This window comes from Elgaria multicarinata, chromosome 5 (assembly GCF_023053635.1).
Source record: "Elgaria multicarinata webbii isolate HBS135686 ecotype San Diego chromosome 5, rElgMul1.1.pri, whole genome shotgun sequence".
In the NCBI taxonomy this organism is placed as follows: Eukaryota; Metazoa; Chordata; class Lepidosauria; order Squamata; family Anguidae; genus Elgaria; species Elgaria multicarinata.
The window spans coordinates 64,108,134-64,132,044 of record NC_086175.1 but is presented as its reverse complement, the minus strand read 5'-3'; the positions used below and the strand labels follow the sequence as shown (position 1 = coordinate 64,132,044).

At 38.6% G+C, this 23,911-nt stretch overlaps 1 protein-coding gene across 4 annotated transcripts in view; it reads left to right on the top strand.

Moving 5' to 3' along the window:
- DMD (dystrophin) overlaps positions 1 to 23,911 on the top strand; it is a 1,279,927-nt gene that overhangs the window by 269,865 nt on the left and 986,151 nt on the right. For all 4 annotated transcript variants that reach the window (XM_063126497.1, XM_063126496.1, XM_063126495.1 and 1 more), the window contains exon 2: positions 19,862 to 19,923. In XM_063126497.1, coding sequence (XP_062982567.1) covers positions 19,862 to 19,923 — 62 coding nt within the window. The remainder of the gene's footprint in view (positions 1 to 19,861; positions 19,924 to 23,911) is intronic.

Sequence of the window (23,911 nt, the reverse complement as noted above, 5' to 3'; positions counted from 1 at the left end):
AAAAGGGGCAAAAGCAGTCCCAAGTATCCTGAGAAAACTGAATTGTCATCCCTGGTTCACTCCGGGATCAGCTGTGTGTCATTTGGACCTCAACGACCTCGAGTCCACCCTTAGGATAAATGGTAGGTGTAGATTAGGCCTGTGTTAGGGGAGAAATTGCCATGATTCTGCCATTTTGTGTGTAGGCTAAGAAGTAGAAGTGTGCAGCAGTCCATAGTGGGCAAGCAATGTTGTGGTCTGTGGAATCTCTCTTCATATCCTGAAGAGCCTGAGTAATGGAAGTAGGAGCTAGTCCTGTCTCACTAATCTACTAGAATTCTTGAGAGTGTCAAGAAACATGTAGACAGGGGTGATCCGGTGGACATTGTTTACTTCGATTTCCAAAAGGCTTTTGATAAAGTGCCCCACCAAAGACTCCTGAATAAACTTAGTAGTCATGGAATAAGAGGTGAGGTCCTTTTATGGATCGGTAACTGGTTAAAGAAAAGAAAGCAGAGAGTAGGAATAAATGGTCAATTCTCTCGATGGAGGGAAGTAAGTAGTGGGATGCCACAGGAATTGGTATTGGGAATGATTCTTTTCAACTTGTTCATAAATGATCTGGAATTAAGAGTGAGCACTGAGGTGGCCAAGTTTGCCGATGATGCCAAATTATTTAAGGTTTTTTTTAAACACAAAGGGATTGTGAAGAGCTCCAAAGGGATCTCTCCAAGCTGGGAGAGTGGGAATCCAAATGGCAGATGTGGTTCAATGTAAGCAAGTGTTAGGTGATGCACATTGGGGCAAAAAAATAAAAACCCACCTTCAAGTATAACTTAATGGGATCTGAGCTAGCAGTGACCAAACAAGAAAGAGATCTTGGGATTGTGGTGGACAGCTCAATGAAAATGTCTACCCAGTGTGCGGCGACTGTAAAGAAGGCAAACTCTATGGTAGGCATTAGAAGAAAAGGAATTAAGAATAAAACGACCAGTATCATACTGCCCTTATACAAATCTGTGGTGTGACCCAGGGCTGTGGAGTCGTAGTCGGAAGCAATTCTTGGGTCACTGGAGTCAGAGTTGGTAAAAATGTACCGACTCCGACTCCTAATACTTTTAAATTGTATATAGAGTTGCGATATGTCACTGAAAACCAAGATTGTCCTGGATTCCAGCCAATTCAAAACTGACTATAGAAAAAGCCATCCTAGTTCATCCAGTGGTTATTTGTGATGCAGCTAGAACTGTAACAGAAATGGCACCCACCCAAGTCAGTGTTGAAAGACTGTTTTTGGCACTGAAAATAGTCAAATCAGATTTAAGGGCCTCTATGAGGGAGGATTTGGCAGAAGCAATACTGTTTCTAAGAGCAATATGTTAGTCTTCAATATTCTACAATATAATGTTTATTTCATTAAATGTATATTCACTTGAATTTTATATTCAAATGATACTTTAATCTCAAAAAAGGTTTATGTTACTTATGTACCTGAGTTCATTTCTTTTAAAATTGTCATTTGTTAAGTTGTTTTAGGTGTTCAATTGTTTTTTACTTTTTTGTAGTTTTGACTTTGATATCGAAGTATACACTTTAGATTTTTGAACTAGTATAGAAAGTTGTTCCTGATTTTCTTTTATAGTTTCATATCCTATTAATTTATACTCTATAGTCTTTTGATAAACCGCCCAGAGAACTTCGGCTATGGGGTGATATAAATTCAATTAAATAAATAAATAAAAATATAACCTCATTGTTTTCATTTTGGGGCTTCTTTAATAAATAAAATTAAAAAAAACAGAATGTCTTAGCTATAGCCTTTAGACCTGGGCTTTAACAGGTTAGGGTACTAAAAAGTTGCGTGCTTGCAGTCGATGTGGGAAGTATATAGGAAATTTATTTCCTATATCGATATATAATTAAAGGAGTCGGAGGTGCCATGATTAAAGGAGTCGGAGTTGGAGGTTTTATGTGCCGACTCCACAGCCCTGGTGTGACCACACTTATAATACTGTGTACATTTCTGGTCACCACACCTAAAAAAGGATATTATAGAGCTGGGAAAAGTGCAAAAAAGGGCAACTAAAATGATTAAGGGGCTGGAGCATCTCCCCTACGAGGAAAGCTTACATCAACTGGGATTGTTTAGCTTGTAAAAAAAGGAGGCTAAGGGGAGATACGATAGAGGTGTACAAAATTATGTATGGTATGGAGAATGTGGATAGGAAGACATTTTTCTCCCTCTCTCAAAATACTAAAACCTGGGGTCATCCCATGAAACTGATTGTTGGGAGATCCAGGACAAATAAAAAGAAGTGCTTCTTCATACAGCGCATAGTTAAATTATGGAACTCACTACCACAAGATGTAGTGATGGCCACCAATTTGGATGGCTTTAAAAGGGGGTGGGATAAATTCCTGAAGGTGAAGGCTATCAATGGCTACTAGCCCTGATGGTTGTGTGCCATCTCCAATATTTGAGGCAGTAAGCCTGTGTGCACCAGTTGCTGGGGGACATGGGTGGGAGGGTGCTGTTGCACCATGTCCTGCTTGTTCATCCCTGGCCGATGGCTGGTTGGCCATTGTGTGAACAGAGTGCTGGATTAGATGGACCCTTGGTCTGATCCAGCATCAGGGCACTTCTTATGTTCTTATGTTCTTACCCCCATAGTCAGCAGAGCCCCATCCATGTCTGAATTTGGTAAACCTGGTTTGTCTTCAAATATTATTAAACACGAAAGTGGCTTTTTTAAAAGTATAAGAAGTGTGACTTGAAGTACGTGTTTTTTAAAAAGAAACCCTTCGCTCACCCCACCCCCACCCCCGGCATCATGTTCTGATACACTGAATTGATTATTTTTACAGGTGAAGTGAATTTCTCACAGTTCCTTTTTATTACTAGCCTTGTTTTCTTTAAACGGAAAACATTTAAAGACCTACTGTGTTCTGTTCTTCACTTCAAGCACGAACAAAATGGAAATGTGAAGGAATAATAACTGAAAATGACAGAAAATTGTTGCTCCCCAACTTGAATTGCAAAATCCGGTGCTGTAGAATGCTAAACCTGACATTATTTTAGGAACCCAACAATTTGTTATGAAAAAGCATATGTTTCAGAAGTCTGAGATTAACAAAACCTAGTAAGGATTTAACAAAACCTAGTGAGAAGTAGGCTCTTCATGTACTTACGCACTTAATCTAAACTATAATATTAATCTAACCTATAATCTGCCAGTTCTAAGATTTGGGGCCCTTTGGACAGGACACTGTTGCCTGTTCACTTGCTGTCTTCCTCTGGGCTCAATCTGCATAATTGCCCAGAGCGAGCAATAGAGGATGCTGCTTGGTTTATTCCATTTACTCCCTCAATTTATGCCTTTCATGTGCCCTATTATTAATTTCCTATTATTTTGTATTCAAGCTCCCTATTATTAATTTCTATAACATTTTCCAATGTGCAAAGTACTTTGCACATTCTTATCCAATTTAAAGCAAAGGGGATGAGATTTAACAATCCACAGAGTATAGGAAAGCATGTTTTGGAAATAACTTAAGATTTCATGTGATAAGTAAATGAGAACTTTGGAGAATGACCGTAATATAAAACTATTACTGACTTCACTTTCAGAAGAAGGTATTGTAAATGATTGATCTTTTGTCAGTGAATGAGCCCCCAGGCAGATGAAAATTGGTCTTTGGAAATGGGATTTATGAAGAAATTTCAGTGGCACAGCAAAAAGAGAAAAAGAAGCAATTTTAAGTAATTGATAATAAAATTGAAAAGAGAGAAACTATGTTGTTTTGAGATTTCAGATTTAACCTATAATCTTACACATACTTACCTGGGAGTAGATCACATTGAATTCAGTTGGGCTTACGTCTGAACAGGTATGTATAGTATTGCACTGCCATGGCTACAGTTCTGCCATTTAAAATAAAATAAGGAAACTATGAAGCAGTATGCTACGCATAGCCATTTTGCCAGTATAAATTACTTGAGATTGCCTATTTTTAAAGTAATTAAAGACACGCTCTTATGCATGTTTAGACAGAAACAAGTCCTACAATTCATAGCATTCTGCAGCCAGCATGCTAGGGAATGTAGGACTTTATTTTTGTCTAAACATGCATAGGATTGCACTCTAAATGTTTTCTGTGTTGCTTCATTCTCTGCTCTGGTATTAACGTTCTTGTTAACATACCACTATTATGTCATATCTCTTAGCGTATAAATGTATATAAAATTCTTTGTAAATTTGAAAACATACATCCCATTTTATGGCAAGTTATACCGCACATTTATATTGTTCATGGGCTATTTGTAATCTCCTTGTACGTCTCTGTTACCATGTGTGAAATATCGCCATCCATAGTAGGTTTAAATAATACACCTCTACAATATAACCTATCTTTCAAAACTTGAAAGAACATTGTAAGGGTATGAGTATGTAGTGACAGGTGCTTTTTTACTCTCTGGGGAAAAATAAGACTCCACTGTGGGAAAGTTATCATAATCTTGGCTAATTCAATACAATTTTTGTTGGTGCATTATGTGGTATTTCTGGAAGTCTTGAAGCATAATAGACATTTCATGGAACAGACTTGCTGTTTTCAATGTTAATTGAATATTTTATGTATTTGAAATAAACGTTATGTGAGTCCAACATGAAAAAGGTTTTCAACAATTTAAGCAAGGGTATGTAATGTATATGAGTGGTCAGAGAAAAGTCTGGATGGTGAGAATTAATTACATCCTATAGTAGTTTTTGCTATCTGGGTTGCGTTAGCTAGCATCTGATTGCAGTAACCAATGGCAAAACAGGGGCGGGCAACTTGTAGCACTCTTGATGGTTTGAACAATAACTCCCCAAATCCCTCACCATTGTGTATACTGGATAGGAGTGTTGGGAATTGTAGATCAAAACCTCTGGAGGATCACAAGTTGTCCTCCCCTGGGTTAAAACAATAACAATTGAATTGAACTGATGATGGTGGTTCTCATTAGTTTCTAAGGTGTCTAACATTACTAGGATTTGTAAGAAAAAGAAAAAATGCATATCTTGCATGCATACTCATAACTTAAAGTAAGATTAGAGTTATAAGGGGAAGTGTAGAAGAGAGGGAAGAGATAAAATTTTAATAAATGTTTAAGAGCTGAAACAGAAGGAGCAAACTGAAGGTCAGGAGATAAAGTGTTCAGGAGCTGTACCATCAAATGAGTGACAGAATTATCTGTGTGCATGTGTTAGACAGTTTAAGAGCCCATCACTAGCTTTAAGTTTAGTTTTAAAGCTCTATTCATTCATTGGACTCTTCATACATCAGCATGATTTTATGTATGTTACAGGACTATATTTAGCCTCAAGTCCTTGCTGCCCTGTGGAATACATTTTTTTTAATTTTATACTCACTGAAAAGACCTCAAAGGCATCTTGCTGAAACTTAAAGTAAAACCAAATTTGATTTTCCCTCTGACTTTCCTCTGAAGATGAATGCCAGTTAAATGGGGTTAACTTGACTGTAAATGCTTAGAAGTAGTATTGGAAATGAAAAAGCTATCTGTTTTTAATGAGGGGTTTGCTGTACATTCAGATTGTGTTGTGTTTGCAAAATAAGGTTGTTATCTCAGCATTAAAATAACAGTAAAGGTTTGTCGTTCTTATCAAATTTGTATTGGAGCAATATGACAGTTTTTTCTTCCACGTAGCCCTTTATATGAAGCTCCATCACACTGGGGGTTAACACGTTCCCTACCTTTGCTTCTCAGCCGGTGTTTTCATTCCTCAGTTAATTCCTTTTTTCAAAAGAGGAAATACAGAACACAGCACGAAGCACACAGCAGGAGAGAGCAGCGATCCAAGTTTTTTAAAAATCGAACTTAATGAGGTGGGGTTTTTTTGTTGTACAAGGAAGGCCAAAAGGGACGGAAGGCGTGTGGGAGGCAGATGATGTCATGTGAGGGACCTGCTCAAACTCCGTGAATGCCCAGTAATGAGCGTGCAATAAAACACTCGTCAGATGGAGCTCATGTTCCTGCAAAGGGAGTGAAATCAATTTTCATTGTAGCTCAATATCAAAAGAGTAATATTTTGTTAAACAACTTGAGCTGAGTAATAGAGGTATGCCCTGACTTCATGGCAACACTGAGGCCTAGGGTCCGCATGATGGCAGCAGCTCTGCCTGTTGAAAGAAAGGCCTATTGCTTCCGCTGAATTATTTTTGCCAAGGAGGCAAGCATTCACTGCAGGGAAGTAAGTCAGGGCAAGGGGTCCATGCCTCTCAGGATTGTCTCAGAAAGCATTGAAGGAGAGGTTCTCTTGTAGAGGTATTCACTGTGATCCTGTGAACTGCTGCTGGTTTTTCCTGCTGGAAAGCAAGTGGCAGAAAAAGGCAGAGTTGGCAATCCATTATTATTATTATTATTATTATTATTATTATTATTATTATTATTATTTTATTATTTATATAGCACCATCCAGTGTAGCATTTTTTCTCACCTGACACTGGGACTATGTTGTAGATGTGCCCTTCCTAAAAGGGATGATGTGTCCAGTCAGTTTCCTACTAGAGATGCTGGGACTGAAGTCACAGTTGTCAGAAGGAAAGCATGTTCCACCGGTTCTGGATGTTCCCTACTGCCTGATCTTTCTCGTAAAGCAAAGTATACATCTTCTAAAAAAGGTAAATATGTTTCTTGTCCTTGAAAGAGGAAACATGTTGGCATTGTCAATTTCATGAGTGCCCGCAAGGCTTTGCTGCCACCGTCACATCATAAGTTGGCAACTTTATTCATTTATTTACATTTGTATTCCACCCAACAGCTGAAACTCTCTGGGCAGTACACAAAATTTGAAACCATAAAATAAAACAATATAATAAAACATAATATAAGAACTTTTAAAAGTTGAAAACAGAATGAGACCAAAGGTTTTTAAAAAATCTTAGTAAAAGAAGTATAAATGCATAAAAACACATTAAAAAAACAAACCCTGAAGACCTAAATAATGCTTGGGGAGAAGAAAGGTGCATTAAGATTGCTGGTGTGGAACCTACCATCTGCCAACCTGCTGTTGTTGATATTTGATGTAGGATTCAAAGTGGAAGATTAGGAGCTTGTTCATGGGGTTTTAGAGTGGCCGTGTGTCCTCCCTTAGAGAGGAAAGTCCCCTATTTGAAAGGCTGCCATTGGATCATCCTCGAAGGCATCCTTTATTTGAAGGGTCGTTCTTTCTAAGTCCAGTTTAAAGATGAATCATCATATAATTTGCATTTATTTCATGTAAATTAGTATGGAAACTTTATGCAACTCATACTCTTTTGCCATCTTCTTTGGTGATGCATAAATGCCCACTCTATTTATTATGCTCCTCTTGACATTGTGAGTTTTAAAAAACTGGAACTCGGACAGAAAATAATTTCCTATATGATTCAAGTCCACTTTTAATCAAGTTGAGGAGACACAGCACTAAATGAGAGGATAACTTATAAGAATAGGACCCTAGTTCTGAAACCTTAGTTTGGGGGGATTATTTTCTGTCATAAGGATTTAGGATTTACTAATATCAGTATCAGGGCAGTAAGCCAATATATTATACCAGTTGCTAGGGAACATGGGTAGGAAGGTGCTGGGGCACCCATGTCCTGCTTGTGGGTTCCTGGTCAACAGCAGGTTGGCCACTATGTGAACTGCATGCTGAACTAGATGGACTCTTGTTCTAATATAGTATGGCGTTGTCTCTTCTGCACTCTCTCTTTTCCTTTCCTTTATTTATTTATTTATTTATTCTTGAATAATAATTTTAGAGATGGAATAGGGAGTAATTTTTGTGAACCGCCCAGAGAGCTTTGGCTATTGGGCAGTATAAAAATGTAATAAATAAATAAATAAATTAGATATGCAGGACATGTAGTTTGTGTTTTCAGGGGGGGGAATCAATTTTGTCATTATTTTGTATTACTTTAAAGAAAATGTCATAATGAAGAGTTGATGAAATAATCGAGAATTGTGAATGGAAATACGTCAGAAGTTTAGTCAAAGGTAGCTATTCATTTGGATTAGAAACAGACAAGCCTTTTATTTGAAGTCCTTCTTTTACAGTGCAGTCGTATTCCATGACTGACTTCTTGATATGTGTGTATGTAGGACGTCAGCCTTAAGTATGTTCTCCTAAAGTCAGTGTACATTAGCACATAAAGAAAACACAAGTGCTTGTCTCAAATACTTTCCCTTCTACTTTTTCCCTCACATTTTCAGTTTGGCCTAGTTTCTGAGCTGTTATTTTAAGATCATATGAAAGCAGAGATTCATTTTCCCCCATTCGCATCATCAGACATAGGTAGAATCCAGATCAAACACTATCCTCTGTCCATGCTAGAATGTGAGAAAAGAGCATTTATGTATTGTTCAAACAAAAATATACTTTGCTCTTCACTTTATTTATTTATTTATTTATTACATTTTTATACTGCCCAATAGCCAAAGCTCTCTGGGCGGTTACTGTATGCTTATATTATATCCTCATTAATAATACATTTTTTCTACTGATATGTGTCACAGCTGCTGATCAAATTAAATAGCAAAAATTAATTGGGTCACATGAAATAAAAATAGGAGTCAGTCCAGCAGATTAAAATTGTCTGTGTGCTAATTAGTTTTGGGAAGGACACAGAAAACCAAGTTATTTGGAAAAATACTGACTTTTCTTAGCTACTATTTTATTCATAATAATTGCATTCTCTCAAGATTGACAAGTGTGTGTTTTCCTCTTAGGATCCAGACTGGCATTGAAAAAAATTTCTTTTTTTTTTAACCCCACATCTTCTGAAGTTTTAAATTAGAAATAAAAATAATTTTAAAAAATCAAACATCACTCTTGCTTGTTGTCTTAATTCAAATGTTATGTTAAATGTTATTACAGCTGGTGCATAATCAAATTGTTATATTTCAGATAAGTTTTAAAGTGAACAAAGTATTTATGCAAAGAGAGTTAATAAATTTAATCTCTTCAATTCATTTCCACATTTCAGAGGCTATTGTATTCTGTCAACAAAATTACAGAAGGCTCTTTTGTACTCTACCGCTGTATGAATGGTTGTAACACATGCATTTTGGCTTTTTATAGTAGATGTTTCCAATGTCTACATGAGCAGTTTTTTCAGTTTTGAGTCGTTTGACCCATAGGAGTTTGCTTCTCTTAAGTTTGTCTTTTTATATCTGTGGGGAAACACAATGCAAAATCTTCTAGTTTGCCATTATTATTCTTATTTCTCACTAGTTTATTTCTGCATTATTCTTATAAGTTAAATCTTCTTTTTTCAACCTACTGTCTCCCTTTTCCAGTTATGATTATAATTAAGTGAATGGTATAATTTAATTTGGCCTTTTAGTGAGTGCTTAATTTATAGTTGTATATTCTAGCCCAGAGCATGAGCATGGTGTAGTTTCATCAAGCAGTTCAAGCTTGGTCAGGAAACGGGTTTGAATGGGAGCCTCTGTAAATGCTGCTTTAAAAATGTAAAAGGTTTAAAACACAAAATCTAATTCTTCTGAATTATAACTGAGTCCTATGGCATAGTGCAATTGAGTGCATAGCATAGAATAGTGCAGTGGAGTAGACAGACTGTTAGGTATGGACCTGGAAAATTCAGGGATAAGACAGATACATTGACTTAAAGAATGGTCTGTGCAAGTTGGACAGCCTCTTCACTACATACACTAATAGCAAACTTTTTGCTGTCCTGCGATGTGCTCTGAAGAACAGTTTTCAGTTGTCATGACCTTAACCCAGAGCAGCAGCCAGGACTTTGACACAGAGAAACCAGTTGGGTCAGGAAATCAGTACTGTTTGAAAATGTTGAGCCTGAGCTGCACCTGTCAATCAGGAATCCCTGAGCCAGAATTTCTCGAACAGAGATCCCCAGAAACAGATGTTCCTGAGCCAGATTATTATTATTATTATTATTATTATTATTATTATTATTTATTTATTTATTTATTACCTGCCTCTCCCTCTGGATCGAGGCGGGGAGCAACATTAAATACAATATAATACATAAAACTAGTTAAAAGAGCATAGAAAACCAATACAATATTAAAATAAATTAGATTCTGCTAAGGGCCTTTACACCATGGTTCCCATGCTCTCTGTTGCCTTCCCACAGCGCAGGCAACGCATCAGGTGGGAGCTGATGGAGAGGTGGCAGAGTGCAAAGCTATCCATTTAAAACTCTCCACTCTTCAGGAAAGGGTAACAGTTGAAAGAGTACACTATCTCAAGATGGGTAAAAGGCTCAAGTTTTCTCCAAGCCCTGTCAGCTTCAGCCAGGTAATTTGTTCTGTCAAAGATCTTGTTACCCAGTCTGACTTTATTAACCCGCCCTCAGACATCCATTGTGCCCCACAGGATCCCAGTTGTGGTCAGGACAGAAGCGTGGTCCAATTTGAAATAGAACATGCTAGCACCTAGACATCCCCAAAGCACCTCTGCTCAGAGTGGTTTTGCTACTACGTTTGCAATTTTTGTATCAACATGAAGCATAAAGCAACGGCCCAATTCTAGTGAAATACAGTCGTGTGAAAAAGGAAGTACACCCTCTTGGAATTGTATGATTTTACATATCAGGACATAATAATCATCTGTTCCTTAGCAGGTCTAAAATTAGGTAAATACAACCTCAGATGAACAACAACACATGACATATTACACCGTGTCATGATTTTTTAAACAGAAATAAAGCCAAAATGGAGAAGCCATGTGTGAAAAAGTAAGTACACCCTTACTGCTTCCATAGGAATTAAGTTGCTAAGTAGCAGACAGGTGCTGCTAATCAAATGCCCGTGATTAATTGATCATCAGCAAGTATGACCACCCCTATAAAAGCCAAAGTTTTTTTCAGTTTGCTGGTCTGGAGCATTCAGGTGTGTGTTAACATAATGCCAAGGAGGAAAGACATCAGCAATGATCTTAAAGAAGCAATTGCTGCTGCCCATCAATCTGGGAAGGGTTATAAGGCCATTTCCAAACAGTTAAAGTCCGTCATTCTACAATGAGAAAGATGATTCAAAAGTGGAAAACATTCAAGACTGTGGCCAATCTTCCCAGGAGAGGACATCCCAGCAAAATCACCCCAAGGTCAGACCGTGCAATGCTCAGAGAAATTGTAAAAAACCCAAGAGTTACATCTCAAACTCTACTAGGCCTCAGTGAGCATGTTAAATGTTAAAGTTCATGACAGTACAATTAGAAAAAGACTGAACAAATGTGGTTTGTTTGGAAGGGTTGCCAGAAGAAAGCCTCTTCTCTCTAAAAAGAATGTGGCAGCACGGCTTAGGTTTGCAAAGTTGCATCTGAACAAACCACAAGACTTCTGGAACAATGTCCTTTGGACAGACGAGACCAAAGTGGAGATATTTGGCCATAATGCACAGCACCACGTTTGGTGAAAACCAAACACAGCATATCAGTACAAACACCTCATACCAACTGTCAAGCACAGTGGTGGAGGGATGATGATTTGGGCTTTTTTTGTAGCCACAGGACCTGGGAACCTTGCAGTCATTGAGTCGACCATGAACTCCTCTGTATACCAAAGTATTCTAGAGTCAAATGTGAGGTCATCTGTCCAACAGCTAAAGCTTGGATGAAATTGGGTCATGCAACAGGACAATGATTCCAAGCACACCAGCAAATCTACAACAGAATGGCTGAAAAAGAAAAGAATCAAGGTGTTGCAATGGCCCAGTCAAAGTCCAGACCTCAACCTGATTGAAATGCTGTGGCGGGACCTTAAGAGAGCTGTGCATAAACAAATGCCCTCAAACCTCAATGAACTGAAGCAACGTTGTAAAGAAGAGTGGGCCAAAATTCTTCCACAACGATGTGAGAGACTGATAAAGTCATACAGAAAACGATTACTTCAAGTTATTGCTTTTAAAGGTGGTTCTACAAGCTATTGAATCATAAGGTGTTCTTACTTTTTCACACATGGCTTCTCCATTTTGGCTTTATTTCTGTTAAATAAATCATGACATGGTGTAATATGTCATGTGTTGTTGTTCATCTGAGGTTGTATTTACCTAATTTTTAGACCTGCTAAGGAACAGATTATTGATTATGTCCTGATATGTAAAATCATACAATTCCAAGAGGGTGTACTTTCTTTTTCACACGACTGTACACAGCTGACAACTGCACCAGCACTCAACTCGCAGAGAAGTATGTGTGTAAAGCAAGTTGCAAAACTGAGATCATTCCGCAGGTGGATGTTTGAGTTACTTTTACTTGTATCTTCACCTTCAATTTCAGACTTTGACTCTAGAATAAACCAATATGTCAAATCTGCCACTTCCATATTGGAAGATCCACAGGATATGAGTAGGCTCACTGAGAGCAGTGGCCAGCTCTAGGCTTTTGAGAGCTCTTGGGCAAGACACACTCAATGGCCCATTCCCTCATTGAACCTACCTTCCCACTGCCATTATCATCCTCTTTCTCATAATGGCCCCTGCTGGTTCGTTTGCTTGACAGGCAGAGAGCCGGTAAGCCAGAAGGCAGCGGCATCTACTGCTCCTCAGCCACCATTGTTTAGGCTACAGGGGGAAAGGTACTAATGGAGAAGAGGACCAACTCCAGGGGGCTATTGGCAGTGTGGGCCCTCAGCAGATGTCCAACTGTGCATACCCTTGATGCCAACCCAGAGTGAGAGCTAACCCAGAGAGCTGCCAATTGTATAATTAATGCTTTTTGGAGTTAGCTTCTCACATATGATTTATCTTGTATGAACAAACTGCATCTATTTGCTACAGATGATAGTTGAAATAAATCAAATGTCGTACAGCTAATGATAAAATGCAGCTCATATATTGCTGAAACATTATGCATGTTGCTACATTAATGCCTGTGCTTATCTGTAGTCTTTCTAAATTAAGAACCTTAAATTAATAACCTTTGGAATGCATTCTCTATTGTAAATTTTAGAGTAATCTTAAGATAGAGAGCAATTTTAAGACAATGTATGATTGTAAGATTAAAAATGGTATGAAATAAAACTCAGGCTATTTTAAAAGTAATTTTAATTAATAGACCTACTTGCATCATGAATTTAATTTGTACTTAGAAAATGAGTGATTGTAAAATTGGAGAGGAGTCCGTGTCAGCCACGCATATAAAAGAAAACTATGCATTGCTTTTTTATATGTGAATCCTCGAACTGACACACCACTAGATCTAATATAAAGCCTCAGTAATCACCTAAACAGAGAGTGCCACAAACACGGCATTAAAAATCAATCCATCAAAACAAGAAATTACAAGATGGATTTTCCATATATACTTTCTTGACATGACAAGACTAGCAAAATCAATAGTCTTGTAAGTTTCTTTCAGTCTTTACTAACTTTGACTTCCTTTGTGTTATTTGTGATAAATATTCAGTATGATTTTTTTTTTTTTAGGCATTGAGTGAGAAAACATAATTTGGATGTGGTCATAATCAGATTTCATTTGAAAATGCACTTTCGTTGGATTTGATGACAGTGATAAAAAGTTGGGCCATTCTTCCCATATACTTTTTTCTTTCCTTTCTTTCATCATTTGTCTCACTTGACTACTCCATGAACACATAATTTGAATTTGGAATGCAGGCCTTTCCACAAAGAAACTATACTGGAACAATTGTTACTGTCATGCCACTGATTTTGTTACTGCTTCTGCCAAGCAATTCCTAATATGATGGAGTGGCATGAAAGGAGGTCTTAAACAATATTTTTTCTTCAGGTTCCAGCTCCCAGTTACTTAATTCCCCCCAAATAGGAATTAAAGAACTTTGGGGTTTTACATATTATTGGAGCATAAATATAGCTACCATGAAGCCTCAGTCACACAAAATATTCTAATGAGCACAAATGAGTAGTTGATAATATTGCTGGCAGTAGAACAAAATGCAGGTAAGAGAGTAAATAATTATTTAATACCCAAAGATAACTAGAATATATATTTTGTTTAAGTATGTATACGTAGTAACAAAGCCCCTTCAGCTTTTACAAACAACAAAACCATATTATGACAACTCAGAAGGATGAGTAGCTCTTTCCCCTCAGGGTCAGAGTGAATCAAACATTCTTTTTCCTCCTCTAGCCTTGGCATAGTGTGGCTTAAAATTTTGATAAAGCTGGAAGAAACCAAAATATTATCCTTTTCATATCCTGTCATTTGGCAAGAAGACCAACCAACCAGCCTTCCAGAGAGCAACCTACTTAATCCTGATCAAAGTGCACCATAAGTAGGGAAACCTTGTTGGGAATGATAATGTGAGTGAGAACGAAATTCTGGGACATCCTGGGAGTTGTTACTAGGAGGTATTGAAGTTGAATTGACTTTTAGCATCTTCCTGTAACTGTCAAGTGAGTTCATTCGGAGATTTTGAGTGAATTCTAATCACCCGGCCCTACCTTTCTCCTTTTTCAGATTGAGATAAAGCGGTGAAGGTACTGAACTGGTGTTTGCAGTCAGTGATAGACTGGAAGGCCAATGAATTGAAGCTTTGAAGCTTAATCCAGATAAAGTTAAGATACCATTCCTTGGGGATTCATCTGGACCTTTCCTGGACACAGCCTGGCAACATATATCTGTGCCATGGTAATGTCCAGATTGGACTACTGCAATGCATTGTATGTGGGTTTCCCTCTGAAGACTTTCCAGAAACTTCATAGACTCAAAGAATAGTAGAGTTGGAAGGGGCCTATAAGGCCATCGAGTCCAACCCCCTGCTCAATGCAGGAATCCACCTTAAAGCATACCTGACAGATGGCTGTCCAGCTGCCTCTTGAATGCCTCTAGTGTGGGAGAGCCCATGATCTCCCAAGGTAATTGGTTCCATTATCATTCTGTCTCCCCTTAGCCTTCTCTTTTCTTCATTTCTCTCAGAAATTTCTCTCCATTTCTGAAAACAATTCAAAGTTTTGGTAAGTGCTTATGATGTCCTAATAAGTTTTGGTTAAGAGTCTTTGCAGGCCACCTTCTGTGACATGAAGTTGTCCAAACATTGCAGTCATCTTCAGAGGCTTCCTCCATGTTTTCCTGCCACCTGAAGTTAGACAGGTGGTGACTAGGAAATGGTCTTTTGGTTGTGGTCCCCCCCTCCCAATTTGTGGACTGCTCTGGAATAAATTCAGATATCATTTTGGTTCCTGGTGAAGATCTTTTTATTTGCTTAGGCTTTTCAGAGCATAGTTTAAGCTGGTCTTATTTTTATCATTTCTAGTGAATATGATGGATTGTATTTAGTCACTGCTGTTTTTCTCAATTTTATTTGTTGTAGGTTTATTTATTTTTAGCACAATGGCATGTCGGAGAAATTGCACACTTACCGGAGGCCCCAGAAAGTGTGCATTGCCAAGCACTCAGCCAGCACAACTCCCGGAACACTGCGGTCTGAGCAGTGCTCAGCGAACTTGCAGGGAGTTATCTAATCCCTAACTTCATCTCACAGCCAGCGTTCCAAATGGTCAGGAATGCTGGGAGCTGTAGTTCAAAACACCTAGAGAGCCAGTGTGGTGTAGTGGCTAAGGTGTTGGACTGGGAGTCGGGAGATCTGAGTTGTAGTCCCCACTCGGCCGTGGAAACCCATTTGGTGACATTTGGCCAGTCACAGACTCTCAGCCCAGCCTACCTCACATGGTTGTTGTGAGGATAACATGGAGGGTAGGGGCATTATGTATGCCGCCTTGGGTTCCTTGGAGGAAAAAAGGTGGGATACAAATGTAATAAATAAATAATAATAGAGGGCACCAGGTTGGGGGAGGCTGTTCCAGCTAATATGGGAATCCTTGCTTGCATTAACCATGGTTAGCAATGGGGCATATGTGTGGTTAAATCTGACAAGGAAAGGACTGCAAAATTCACTCCAGAAGAGCAAGAAGGAAGTGGACAGGAACTAACAAATTCACATCCTATTTTAAGAGATCAGCAATGGTATCATTTCCCACAGCTTAACTTTTTACTAAAAAGAAGCAAGGGAATATCCTATTTCCTATTGCTTCCCACTGGCTCAGTCCTTACTTTATCCTCAAATGGGATTATTATCCTCAAATAGGATTAATCCTTGATGAGATTATTTAGTAATGATGCCTCCTATTAGAAAGGCAATTAGCAGAGGAAAGCAAAAGGCAAAGCAGAATGAGCATTTACCTGTCACACATGCTCACAAGGCTATTTTAGAATAAAAGGAGTCCACACCCCTTTTTAATAAAGGAGAGGTCACATGGCTTTATTCACAAACCTTTTTGCATATAAAACGCAGATACAGTGTAGAGTTTCAAAATAGATTCTCGTTAGTCCATTTTGTATTCCATTATACAGGTAGGAGCAAGAGAGCAAACATACATGCTCCCAGCAATGGTGGAAGTCAGAGAGTGGGGAGGAAGGGGAGAAGCAAAAGGAAGAAATCACAGGAAATCACTTTGTAAGCTATAGAGATCCTAAGACAAGCAGTGGTCGAAATTCCCATGAACTATAACTGCCCCCTTCCAGAACTGTAAGGTTTTAGATTACCTATTGGTTTCCTTGGAACACCCCCCTGCTTTGCTTTGTCTAAAATAGTTTATTGAAGAGATAATTATAGTGTATTTTCAGGACTTGAGGAAAATATGAAGATTTTACATGAGGTTGAAAGGTTACAACTGTAAAATACTACGTATCTATGACCATTGTCTGTTAACCACCCATCATTAATTCTAGATGTACTGGATGCTGATTACATTTTACTAAGTATCCTTGTCTTGGCCACTTGTGCATCCTTTATGCTCTATCCCCTGATTAACTCTCTGAATCATGTCTTCCCTCTGTGATTACCACCATTAGCTTGATGCTATCTTGTGTTTCCTAGAGAAAAATCCCTATGAACTGTGACCTGGAAAGATGCTGGGTTTTGACGTAACATTCAGCTTCGAAAACCCCCAAGAGGTTTTAAAATATTGTCTTGAATATGAGGAACCTAAAACCGAAGCATTTGTCAAATTTTTGAAAAGCCTGAATTGCTGGAATAACAAGAGTGCAACCTGTTCCATTGCTAGGAAAGAATCCTGTCTGAAACTTTGTGAGCCATTGCCAAAATGTAGACAGTACTGAACTAGGGCTGGCGAATCTGGTTTGTTTTTGGCTCAATGGATCCCTGTGGCACTGCTAACTCAGCTCACATTTGCGAGCCAAGAGGTGGGCCAGATTCCAGAAACTTAGGAACTTTGCTGCACTTTTTTTCCTCCTGTGAGTTGCGATTTGTGCAAAATTGCAAGTGTAAATATATTTATGGCTGCAATTTTGCACAAATCATGATTTCCATGAATATTTACACCTGTGATTTGCACAAAGAAGAAAAAGTGGAAAACCTTAAGCTGGCCCCTCCGCATTGCATGATGAACCAGGCCAGCTTGAAGGTGCATAGTCTGGAGTCTGGGCAGGGGGCGAGGGCAAACTGGTGAAAACTTGTAGATATCAACCCCCTAAACAGATTCCTCCAAAATCCCTACACTTAACTGAATGGGCCAATGATCTGTATATGGCAGATTATTATGGCTAATCAGATGGCAGGACTAGTTCAAAGGTTAGGTTAGGACTAAGGGAACAAACCCAAAACCAGAACTGAAAGATAACCAAAGGTTACTCAGTAACACACTTGAATCAGAACGACCTTATTGCTCAGGCAGTCTTACCTGAAACATGAAGCCATTTCCATCCAGGAAGGTCCATTGGCAGCCTGGATGGGCAGGACTAGTTCAGGATTTGAGAATACTCTGTGTCTAGGCCAGTAGTGGGCAACATATGGCCCATGGGTGTTTTTGAGGCACCCACTTTGGGTCTGCCACCAACGAATTTCTTGCCATGATGGCAGTAGCAAAACTTGCAACTATTTTGCAGGGAAGCAAGGTGCATGAGGGAGTGTGCACCATGTTTGCAAACAGAATCATACTCCCCTAAGCCTCCCCCAGACACTGCCAGCCCTTAGTTTGGGCAGATGCTCCAAGTTGTAGTTTTGTGGGTCACCACACAGGACAGCAGATGTGAAGGCCTCCAGTTCAATACATGGCTGGATCAGAAGTGCTCCTGGTCCTAACGCACCTATTCCCTGCAACAATCACATTCACGATATTCCGCAATCAAAATGAAGGTGCACAGTCAGGACTGTTTACAAAGCTCTAGCTTAAAATGAATTGGCTGCTACATACACCGCTTCAGTGTATTCACTGATTTTTTTAAAAAAAGAGTAATATAAAGCTGTTATGAATTCTAGTTTTAAATATGAGATTTCTGCTGCTTTGTTGAATAATGTGAGGTCCATCTTTCCAGATATTTTGATACTATGGCTTACTTCAGATTTGGATGACTTATGCTGTGGAAGCCTAGGTGAAAAACTGGCCATGTACAAATATCTTAAGGGCAGCTTCAAATGTTATTAGCTATGTAGAGGTGGGGTAGGAGGTATGTATGACTGCATGTTTTTGGGTAATATGTTATACGAAACTGCCACATTTCCTCCTACAGATAGAAATGTATGCTATCCAACAGTTCCTTCCACACGGCCTAAGCATCTTGCTACAGGGAAAATAAGCATGTGTGTCTGTCTGTCTGTCTGTCTGTCTGTCTATCTATCTATCCATCCATCCTTATCTTCCCTGTAAACATGCTTATCTTTTTTTTAAAAAAATGCATGAGTGTCTTTTTCCCACCCTTTGCCATCTTATAGTAAGTAGAATTGACAGGTGTTTCAAGCCTCGTTAAAAAAATCTGGCTCCTGTGGCAATCATTTTTCATTTTCAGAGGACATTATTCTTTGGCGAACGTACAATAACAACTTTTTGAGTCATTTACTTGCTTCATAGTAAGCCCTAGGAAGCGACAGCATGTTTTTCTTGAGCTATACCTGGTGGCCAGTGATGTAGTCATAGTGCTTTAAGGTAGCTAAGATAAATTCTCTGTGTGTTATGCCAGCATTTGTGTCATCGTAAAGGTACCCAGTATTTTTAATTTTTAATAGTTCAACCTTCAGACAAATGGCTTTAAGAATACTTGCCAGTGACTAAACTATGCTGAAAAAGAACACTAAAATAGTGGTTATGACTGAAAAAATGTATAGTTACTAACCCGTATTCATATGATTATATTTAATAATCTCCTTTTGATTGTCAACGAAAATGTTTAGTTAATGGAAGTGGGTTTTTTTAATAGCTTGAATCCTAAAATACTAGTGTTATGAATTCATAATGAATGATTCCCATAACCTACTTAGAATAACATCACAAGTTTCTTCTATTTGAACTCCTTTGAATATCACACACATTCTTAGGCCTTACTTTTCAGGGTGTAGGGAATGGCTATCTGTACACACATCTCCCAAACCTAAAGCCAAATCAGTTATCTAACATATTGCAAGACTAACGCTCAAAAGCTTACTGGCTTAGTTTCAGTCATGTCATTATGCATGCCAATCAGACATAGGTCCCACTGAGTTCAATGAACTTACTCTCAGGTCAGTGTGCATAGATTGCAACTTTAATTGTTCTGCGAGTTTAATTAGAAAATAACTATAGAGAACCACAGTTTGAATCAGGATTTTAAGCATCATTCTAAAAAAAATATTGTTTGCATCTTTGTAACACAACCCCCCTCCCAACCAGGTGCCTTAGAGAAGCTTTGGGTTTCAGTGCCCATTATCCTCAGATAACATGGCCAGTGGTCAAGAATCCTGGGGATTGAAGCCCAAAATTCTTGAGGACACCAAGTTGGGGAAGTCTGCTGTAGCCTGCACACACACAAAAACTGGTCAACAACCAAATATTAACACCTTAGTTAGTAACATTAACTAAATAACTGTACTTTCTGTTTTACAGATGAAAGGGAAGATGTTCAAAAGAAAACATTCACAAAATGGGTAAATGCACAGCTTGCTAAGGTAAGAATACTCCTCTGTTTTGCATTAACCGTCAAATGGTTGATTGTTCATTTTTAGGATAACTTTTCAAAAGTGTTTGTTGGCTACATTAAGTTGCCCTTTAATCTCTTAGAATGCTGTGTGGCTATAGCTAGAGTGATTTTTGTTTGTCGATTTCTTCTCTTGAATAAAAGATTTGGAAAGTGAATAGAAGGTTCCTATGCTGCTGAAGGAAGATATAGTAGAACTCCGCTGAATAATTCAACCGGATTTGGATGTTATGCAATGGGTCATCATGTGTTATTTAACCCACAATAAACCATGATGCCCATGGGCATCAGGTTCCATATGCCACCCCCACTCAGGAGTTGTCATGTCATAAGAACCTGCATTATAGGAGGCTTGAACACCCTTCACATAACCCATACTTCCTGGGTTCATATGACACAACAATTCCTGAACAGGGGTTGCATATGGAAAACTGTGGTCATGCTGCAACCTCACTGTGGTACATGCAGTAGACGGTAGGTTGTTGTGTTGTGTGAAGAGCCCCTAGATTTTGCAGATGATCAGCCGGTCTTTCATACAATATTCTTTGACTAGGATGGTTGCAGCTCAGTACCAAGAATTGCTGGATTGAACTGAATTTTTAGATCCCGTTTAGCTTTAGACCAGGTTTGGTCTAAAGACCAGGTAGACCAGGTAGACCATTTAGACCAGGTAGACCATTCATGTCCCTGTTGCTGCTCTTCAACAAAAACACATTGCCTTTAGAATTTATTGGAAATACTAGTTTTTCCCCAGAGTGGTTTACACTTCCTTATTTTGTAGTAGTGTCTCATTTAGACAATGATAATTCAGTACGGCTAATGTGTGAAAAGGCTCATAATTTGTCTTTGTTTTCAGAAGATTAAGTATGAATATTTTAAATGAATAGCCTTGATTGCAGAATTGAGTCAGATGGCAGGTGTGGTTTCAGAAGTGTTTCTTGGTAGGATTAGCTTTTATTGTAAGCAGATGGTAAAATATGTGATGTCACCCTGATCTTGGAACAAAATAGACTGTATTAATAAAGAATAAAAAAATGAAGGATAAAAAAATAAAGGACAACTGAATTGTCTGGAGAGAAAGAAAGCTTTGTATAGGCTGTAAGAAAACTTTTGTTTCAGAAGTCAGCATTTTTGTCCCTAGAGGAAACCAGACCTTCATACAGAAGTTCACAGTGACTTCTCTGTAAGTGACTTACCAACAGTAATGAAAATTTTCTGTGCAATGTTAATTAGGTTTGAGCTGAGTGTTTGTTAGAACCATTTTTTCAAAACAACATGAGAACTCTCTCACATTTGAGACATTTCTTAAGTTCCATTTTTATTAGTATTGTTTTACGGAGATCCCGCTATGGAGGGAGGGAATTTTTAAGAGTTGCCTGCACAATACACATCCATTCATCTGGAAGCTGGTGATTTAAAAACAACAGCAAACAAACTTTGTTTCCATGTAGAACTATCTTTAGGCAGCATTTTCCCCTCTGAAAAGTTGGGCAGGTTCCCTAGTGAGTTCAGACTGGCACCTTCACTTCCTCATTCTACTCCTTTTTTTACTTTTCCTTCTTAATTTGGTAGCCAGCAGTGATAAAGTAGCCTGTATGTGAGGCCTCCATATGAACAGGGGTCCTAACATGGCAACATTTTGGGTGAAAGAATCTGTAGGAGACTAGTGTCAGCTCCAGGTTTTGGAGGGCCCTTGGGCAAGTCATCTTTAATGAGCCACTCTCCCTCACTGAGAAGCAATCATCTCTCCCCAGCATTTCTGCCTGCTGCTGCTGCTCCTTCTCGTCATCACTGCTACCATCAGTTTACTTCCCAGGCAGAGAGCCTATGAGCATCTACTGATACTCCTTACCCCAAGAGCTAGAGGCGAGGGAAGAAGAGGCTGCAATTGTGAAGAGGAGGAGTAGGTCCAGGGGCTCCTGTCAGGGGGCCCTCTGCTGGGGTGAGAGCCTTCTGGAGGTGCCCAACCATACCAAACAAAGCAGTGGGGCTTGCAGAAAGGCGCTTCACTGATTTGTCTGTTTCCAGAAATGAGGGTTTCGGTTCATTTCCATGGTTGCCCTAGGAAATGTTAGCTTCCTATTGAGCCAGCGATGGACCCTGTTGATGCAGCACAGTCAGCAGAGGGACATGGGCAGTGTTGGAAACTGTGCAATATATTTTCTGTTTTTAGCATATATAATTGAGGTGCTACAAATGTAATGTATCTAGCAACCATCTCTATTTTGCTGTTTTATATCATTTGCTCCTTAAACAAGCCACAGTGGCTTGTTTATGAGGTGGTGTATGCCATGTACAATCGCCACCCAGGCACGGCTTGTTGTGTTGTCTTAACCCGGGTGACAGGCCTTGTTGGAGGGTTAAACAATCCTAAAACAACCCAACAACAGTCCATGGGTTAATTGAGGGTTGATTAACCTTCCATCAAGGCCATGCTGCCCAGGTTTGAATGACACAACAAGGCGCAGCCAGGCAGTAATTGTTCAGACCATGCCAGGCAAATGCCACAGCTTAAACAAGCCATCGTGGCTTGTTTAAACTGTGGTGATTGTGCAAACCAGTTTTAGCTCTGCTTTAAGTCTACATTTGTCTTCTAAAATACAAAACCAAACCTCATTGTCTTTGAAGAACACATAGAAAAAGTCTCTTATTTTCTTTTGAATGGTTGGTCACTACCATTCTCTATTTATATATGAAAGAATGAATTAAAATTCAAAAGAGAGCAATATTAGTGACTTTTGAGGGTGGTTGCATACTTAACATGCACACAAACACAAACTCTAAATGACTTCAGGCTACATTTTTAAACAATTCAAAATTTCCATTTATATTCAATCAGAGATATATGATTGAATATAAACGGATCATTAGATATATGCACTGATAATGAAGTTAATAGGAAGTACAAAATATAGGTATAATACCGGGGAGAAAAAATATTCTTCCAAACAAAGTCATAACTGGATTTCCTAAATTGTATTATGCATTGTGACTAATGCTCTTCACAGTCATATTAGACATGCCATCCTACTTAGTTTCACTGCACTACAATTAGTAAAAATATTTGAAATTTAAAACTGGCAGTGGCAGATGAGCTAGAAAACCACATTCAGAAAAGCATTCCTATTGAACGTGAGCTTGTTGCCAAGCCAAACATATTGTCATGTTTGATGGATGATATCTAAAGGGAAAAACACCGCCAGATGAGAATTTAAGTGATTCTACTCCATGTGCTCCAATTCCACGGAAGGCTGTCTGTTCTTCTGATATTGAGGAGCAGGAGGAGCTTAATTCAAAAAATATATTGGTTACCTTGACTCCCATGCATCATGATTATCAACATGACTCGGTAGCACATGAGGATTCCAAGATGTAGGTCAGAATCCAAAACTCTGATAGCTTTGGGATATAATTTCAGCTTTTTCTCTGCTTACTTGGTATATCAATTTACAGTTTTCTAAACTTCAGTTTCTTGAACTATTATAATAAAAAAAGATCCATCCATTGTTACAAAGGAGAAAGGATTTTCTTTTCCAGAATTTTGGGTTAGCTTTTTGTTTTGTATTTGACTTATTTTGGTCAAATATATTTACACAACTATTTTTTTTAATTAAAAGTATTCTCTAAATTTATGCCACACTTGCAATCCAAAGGTGTAGCTTCATTTAAGAGAATGCAGCCTTATGTCTTGTTTTATGATGGGTTTGTAAATATATTCCAGTTTATGCTTCTGAGAAAAGAGGGAGTTCATGGCCTGATTGCCACACTAAAGTGTAACTATGCCAGTGCATGTGGTGGGACTTCTAGGGTGATTATCCTACTTTACAGAGGACAGACCTCTATTTGAACATGTTCCCTATTTCAAGGGCTACCTAGTCCAAATCCAGTTTAAAGATAAAGAACCAGGAGGGAGAATAGTCACCCTGAAGGTACCCATCAATAATTAACACCTGGACAGG